Raw genomic sequence first — 7,252 nt, forward strand, 5'->3', positions numbered from 1 at the left:
ACTCCATTACAACTCATGCATTGGAAATGTTACGGAAAGTACAGCGGTGGAAAGTAACTATGTGAATTTACTCATGAACTGTTACTACCAACCGATCTGTTGAATTTTTCCATTTTATGTTTCTTTCAACTTTTACTTTCGCTTTTTATTCAACGACATTTATTTGATGAGTTTAACAGTTACGTTCCAGATTCAGACTAAAATAAAATACATGCAGCGGAGTAAAAAGTAGTAAGGTAGAACTCTCACCACATGTGGTAGCTGTTCTGGAGCTTTCAATCATATCCCATGATCTTCTTCAGGGGATGGAGTTGCACAGTTACAATACTTACTTATCAACACAACATACCTTTAATAATCCGTCACGCAGAAGCTCTTTTTCCAAAATCTCCTTTAATATTACAGTTAACAGGAAGTCTTCAATCCTCAGGCTTTTCTACTCGGACGACACAAAAACACTGAATACTGGGAATTGTTTGGCATGAAAATCAGAAACAGAGACGGTACATACAGTGTTTCAGCTATTGGCAGTTTCAATACAAAAACAGTGGGATTAACCTTTAAAAAATCCCCCAGTATCCCGTGTTGAAGACGACAGGTGTTTCTGTAGGAGTGTGTTTCAGTAAAGGGATCCTTGCTCGACATTTTCTAATAATTAGTTGCAACGACAATGATGATTAAGAGGCTTACAGTGGGTTTAAAAGAGGCACTTCTTCATCACGGCTCCTTCAGTGTGCTCTTCAACAAATTATACAAATATACAACGATCAAACGACCACCTGACAGCAGCTGAAATCTGAAACAAAGGAGGTGACGTCTTTCCAGGAATCCTGTTTTTCTTAATACCCTGTCATGTAAACCTAAATTCAATTCATTTAATTTAAAGAATTTGCAAAACACTGTTTTATTGAAGTATTTTAAAGGTTCCCAACCCCTGTGCCACAGAAAGATTACTACAGAGCTGTGAGGAAACAATATGATTCAGGAAAAGAAATACATCTATATTAAACTATAAGTTCACCAGGTTCAATGTAAGAATTTAACTTAATACCTGTTTCATATCAGAGGGTCTAGAAGCAGGATAACAACTCCTGATATCATTAATTACATTCATGTGACCTGGACCCAGATCAAATTAAAAAATGATTAATTAATTTAAGTCTTTGTCAAAGTCGTTCAGCAGCAGCAGCGACAGTGTGAACAGGTTCCTCAGCTGCAGTTTACACAGCAGGTGTGTAACGTCTCCTGACACCTGCAGTCAAACACTGTTTATAATTAACATTACTGCATAAAGCAGGAAATAGACACATATTTAAGACTTTTGTAAATTAGATTTAAGCCTTTTTTCTTTTTTTTTAAGAAACTGGATCCTGCAGAAAACCTGCAGGAGGCAAGTTTGCATCTCGAACTTGACTCAGACTGATTCTGTCTGTCTTTTAATTTACAAACTGAATAAAGTTACGTTTTGTTTTCTGTTGGGAGGATAAATACAGAGAGTCACGCCTGAAATGTAAAAAATGTGTTTTAATCCTTAAGATTTTAATTAAATCAAACCCTGTTTTGATACAATTCCTTTGTTTTTAATCTTATTTTTAACTTTATATTTAGTTAAAGCTCATGCAAATTCCCTGCTGCTGCTGCTTCAACTGGTGAAACACACACCAGCTTTTATTGTGTAGAAGTAACAGGAAACACAATGTATTTGTCTCTAATATTAATGAAAAATGTGTCTAAACAAGCAGTGTGCACAGTGACTCAGTCAATATAAAAACCATCTGTGGTGCACAAAAGATTGGGAACCTCTGTATTAAAATGCATGAAAGATAAATAACCTGATAAACCCGATCAGTTCCTAAAACTTGATCTGACGTGTTAATGTCGTCACTTCTTCTAAATGCTGCTCGTTACTGTGGAATCGAACTGTTGAATTTTTGTCAGATTTCCTCACTTTTTTATGTAAATGAAGTCAACAAACGACTTCAGAGGCACATTCTTTACACTCGAAGGGTTTTCCTTCACGCTCCACCGTTAAAGGGCAGTTAACATAGTGCACAGACCTCGGACCTAACGCACCTCATTTCTCATCCAATCATTCAAACCAGAGTCCCTGCTGGAAAAACAACCCGTTCCAACAGTATCTACAACTTGTTTCTGGACATTATGATCATTTACATTTTTTACAATAACTCTATACAAATACAGTGTTTTGTCAAGAAGCTGACAGAAGTGCAGTGGAAGCAGAGTTTTACTCAGACTGACTTTGAGAGTAAGTGACGTGTTAATAAGGATGTTTTTGCAGTAAATTAAATAGTTTCTAAACAGAACGTCAGTCTGTGTTTTCTGCTGTGAAGGCAGGGTTTTCTTTAGACCCTCCTCCCTCTGCGGGTGGGTGCGTTTGGTCTTTGTTATGGCGGGTGGTGTTTGGTTGTGTGTCTGATTCTGAGGTGGCCGACCGTGAATCTGTGCCATCATCAGTTGAACTTGTGTGCGTCGTCGCCACCGCCACATACTCAGCAGACGCCGGCTCATCAGGTACCTGGCAACAAGAGGAAACAAACAGTGATAGCGTCGGACTAGAAGCCAGTTTTTCAGGTCACACACACAGACTCACACATCTGGCGCCAACATGAGGGACAGGTCGGAACGGCCTTTTATTCAATTCAGTCTGAATAAAGGTCTAGCTGGAAAGACTTGTTGCTGCCTGGCTAGCTAACTAGCCAGACGAGAAAACATTATTTTAACACTAACTTGCTAGCTTCTATTAGCTGTGTTCACTAGGACACTAACTGGATGCACAAAGATAAATTCTGACTATAAATCAAATCTTAAAAACAGTCAGACTTCACATGAACGTCTAAATTCATCAGCTGCACTGACCTGCATGAATCCTGTCGCCTCACTTGTGTCCTCTGCACTCTGTACGTTACTTTCTGACTCGGCCACATAATGTTCTCAAGACTAAATGTTGTATTTTTACCTGTTCCTCAGCAGCAGGTTGCATCTTTAAAAAGGTACGTACGTGATCTCACAGATGTCTACGGTCTGCTCGAAATGATAAAAATATTTAAATGTGGTAAAACATTTCCACAGACCTGCAGCAGGCGAACGTTTGATCATTCAGAGAGACAGCAGACATCTGTGGGCTCAGAAAAATACCTTTGAACGACCAGCTGCTGGAGGACACACACAAACGGGAACGCCATGTGACTGAATCATGAAGACCGTTTTCTGGGTAATGCTCCTTTAATATTAAAATCTTGGTCTCGCCTGACTCAGCAACTTTTAAAAGCACTTTAGTGACTTTAACTCGTTTCTCCTGAAGAGAGTCAGAGCAACAGTCAGAGAATCTCCACTGGTCTGAAGATTAGAGGCAGATTTAGATGGACATTCACCGGCCTGTCATCGAGCTACAAAGATGGCCGCCGGTCTCACCTAGACAGCGGGGTCCTCGCCTCTCCGAAAAACACGGGAGCAAATTTTTTAAACAGGCTTGATTTAGGTAAATCCACAACACATTTGAGATCTGGTCAAAAAAATATCAAGAACTGAAGAACTGTTTGTCCTGATAATGTGATAATTGTATCTCGCCAGCAGCTCCAACATCACCACCAGAGGATAGGGTCAGGGGTCAGGGGGCTGGGGTGGGGTGGGGTGGGGTGTGACATCACCAGGGAGTAATTCAGGCATGCATGCACCTCACATGACGTCTTGATTCATGCGTGGGAGTTCTCACAAACACATAGACGTATGCATGCATGTACACGCCCACATACCACAAACACACACACACACACACACACACACACACAGGTGTAGATGAGTCACTGTTATCACCCCATGCAAAACACACACACACACACACACACACACACACACACACACACACACACACACACACACGAAACCCAGGGCACCCCCTCAACACACACAGTAGTTTTCCATCGACCTTCGCACGCAAAGACGTCTCACCTTTCTTGGGCGTGTGTGTGGGCAGCCGAGTAGAGGAGGACAGAGAGTTAAAGAGACATTTCCCACACAGTCATTAAACCATCAGACACAACAGATGGAAACAGTCTGTTATTATCACATGACATCTATCGCTACGGCAGCTACATCAGCATGCAGTGACGACACGCGTGAGTTTCACCTTAAAACATGAATTAAAAATAAATGTTGGTTTTTATTAATGATGGAAGTCACAAAAGGACCCGAGCAGCAACTGTATAAAAACCTCCGACACTGACTCATGCTGTGAACTTGACAAAGACAATCAGACGCAGGAGTCACAAGAGGGACACTCTGAGAACTTGTGATGGACGTTTCTCATTATTCGGACTAAAAGATTAAAAAAAAAAAAATTCTAAATTAAAATAATTAATCAATTATCAAATTAATGCTTATTAATCAGCTAATTGACTGTTTACTTTGTGTGTAGATTGAAATAACTACACAACTAAAAGTAATAACTGTAAATGATTATATTCTGCTAATGTTGTCATGGTGACAGGTTAGCCTTTGCTCTGGTCCTCTCAGTCTGTTAGTGACTGTACTGAACAAGGTTTGAGTCGTGACTTTGTTCACCTGCAGTGGTTGGTTCTCTGCTGGCGGTCCGCTGCTCTTCGCCAGGCTCATCATCTCTTTGATCTGGACGATGGCGAAGGCGATGGTGACCCACGGGGCTCCAGAGAGCACCCAGGCCGGCCGGGTCACGTCCTCCTGATCCTCCTGGTGCTTGGTCTTCTTCATGGGCAAGACGGCGGCCTGTCGGTCCGGAGAAAGGCTGCCGACGGCGTTCTGACTCTGCACCAGATCGATGGTGGCGATGGGAACCGGGCTGGAGGGGACCGGGATGTTCTCAGCTAGAATTTTATCCTCTGAGAAAAAAAATTAATACAACTAAAACATTCTGTTTTTAGATTTAAATTCATCTTGAATTTAAACATTTAGACCCGATTCAGGAAGCTTCAAAAGTCTGGTCATATTTTATTGACTCACAGAAACGTGTAAACTGTGAAAGACGAGAAAATCTAAACGTTTTACGAGACAGATGATGAAAGCAGTAAAGAACTAAACCCATGGAAAAACATAAAGAACCGGAAACACAATGTAAACGATGACAGTGGGAACATATCAACACGTGATCAAACAAACATGTAGCTGAAAATGTAAACTCATCGTGGATCATGGCAAAGTTGTAAACACAACTTTCATGAATAATTAGCTTTAATCTGATGAGGTTAAATCACAAATTGAAGCAGATATTTGTGTTTAAATTAACGTGTCTGTCTGTGTAATGATTATTTATCAAATGAAATGTGTGTGTGTGGGTGGAGGGAGTTTTCCCACCTTTCTCTTCAGCCTCTCCAGACAAACACTGGATGAAGGCGAAGATGAGGAGGATGACGAGGGAGGCCATGCCGATTCCTCTGAACGTCGCTGCAGCACCTGCAGAGCAAACAGGGAAACTATTGGTTCATCTTTAGGGCTTATTAAATTATTATCACTTTTTAAAAATGATTTTGTGTGTGTGTGTGTGTGTGTGTGTGTGTGTGTGTCGTACCAAAATAACTGACGAACACTCCTCCCACCATGGCTCCACAGCCGCGGCCCAGACCCAGGTGAAGGCCCTGCAGGATCCCCTGCGCCGACGTCCTCAGCGCAGGGGGGACGGCGGCGCTCAGGAAGGAGATGCAAGCTGCCCAAACTGAGGCGTGGGTCAAACCTGCAGGACGCACGGGGACAGACAGGGGGTCAGAGGTGGAGCAGGAGGAGGAGCATGACACCTGGAGATATTCTCAGGAAGTTGTTTTTAGAATAAACTGGACTTGAAATGAAGGAATATGTTTCCTGTCTTTGGCTCAAGTTTCATCAGGAAAACAAACAAACACACTGATTATCAGGGTCACTGAAACTGAGATCACAACATACCACAAACAAAATATGATTCAACAGTGGCACTGGCAGCAGAGCAGAGCTGTGCTGCCTATATGCACTGCCATGTTTTTAGTTTTAACTGTGGTTCTTACTTTCATTTATTAATATTTTACTTCTTTTTTTTATTTTTTATTTCACTCTGATAATATAATTAAGAGTCAGTGTCTCTATTTCATAGTATTTAAAATGTTTCTATAAAATAGAATGATGTAAAAACTAATTTGTTAAATAAATCCAGTATTTCTTGGACTATATTGTTTATTTATAGTGAAAAATATATTGAATATATCTTTGGGTCTTATTTACTCTTTAATCAGAGCACAGACTAAACACTTTTATTTTGTCAGCGTTCCAGCTTCCTGTCTGCAGCCTTAGACATAACATGTCACATGACCACCGCGCCTTCTCCGAGCCGGTCGCAGCTAATCACACATTAAACACTGGAGGTAAACAGCAGCAGAAATGTGCTGTGTTTCTGAAGAGAGCTCTCTCTGATGTCTTCTGTTGCGTGGTGACGTTATCGAAGTGTTGGATATGTTGAATACACACAATAAGATATATTGTGTTTTTAAACAGTTTTAAGTGGTCGGCCTCACAGTGAAAACAGACAGTGAACTTGAAGCTGAAGCTCTGAACGAGTTTTCACTTGTTTATTCTGTGAGGTGTCTGTGTTTTCTCAGGGTGGACGTCTCAAACAAACCACCCAGACTCACACAGGAGCTGTGGTGTGTTTACTAAACTTCTCCATCCACTCAAGTCCTCTTTTGTTTTTCACTTGCTTTACATTTTTATCTACTTTAGTTTGAATAATGCGCTTTTAAATTCTGTAAATGATCTCCTTTGTTCTTTTGTTGGATTTGTTCTACTTACACTAAGGTCATTTATACGTGTTACAGGTCCAACAGTCTCCTATAAGTTCCCTAAAGAAGGAGCTGATACGTTACACTGAGCGTCTCTTTGATTTCTCAGCAGGTTCACGCACAACTTGAATCTAGTATTTTCTAGGCTTCCTGTTTGTGTATAAACTCGTCAGCGTCTGCAGAGCAGCTCCGGCAGGTCCTGCTTCACTGCTGTTAGTGATCCAGGCTGCAGGAGGAAGGAGGCCGTCTGATAAACGTCCTGTTAGGACAAATACAGCCTGTTCTCGTCGTGGGGGTCCTAGCTTTCCAACCCCCCCCTCCCTCCCTGCAGACAGAGAAGTGAACGGATGTTACCTTGAAGGACCTCCATGGGCAGGACGGTCCAGGCGTTCTGCAGGTAGGAGATGTACAGGTAACGAGCCGTGTTGCAGGCCAGGCCGATGTACAGCACTCTGAGG

The 7,252-nt window shown here is 41.7% G+C and overlaps 1 protein-coding gene across 1 annotated transcript in view; it reads right to left on the minus strand.

Annotated features, from left to right (window-relative positions):
- Positions 1-374: 374 nt before the first annotated feature.
- LOC111672440 (major facilitator superfamily domain-containing protein 6) overlaps positions 375-7,252 on the minus strand; it is a 12,659-nt gene continuing 5,781 nt past the window's right edge. Inside the window, exons 3-7 of the mRNA XM_023429849.2 lie at positions 7,149-7,246; positions 5,561-5,722; positions 5,347-5,445; positions 4,582-4,874; positions 375-2,536 (exon numbers count right to left, since the gene is read on the minus strand). Of these exons, the coding sequence (XP_023285617.1) occupies positions 2,327-2,536; positions 4,582-4,874; positions 5,347-5,445; positions 5,561-5,722; positions 7,149-7,246 (862 nt within the window). The 3' untranslated portion in view covers positions 375-2,326. The remainder of the gene's footprint in view (positions 2,537-4,581; positions 4,875-5,346; positions 5,446-5,560; positions 5,723-7,148; positions 7,247-7,252) is intronic.

The sequence above is a fragment of the Seriola lalandi genome, unplaced genomic scaffold (assembly GCF_002814215.2).
Source record: "Seriola lalandi dorsalis isolate HSWRI2012SDOR001 ecotype SW California unplaced genomic scaffold, Sedor1 jcf7180002054899, whole genome shotgun sequence".
NCBI classification, from domain to species: Eukaryota; Metazoa; Chordata; class Actinopteri; order Carangiformes; family Carangidae; genus Seriola; species Seriola lalandi.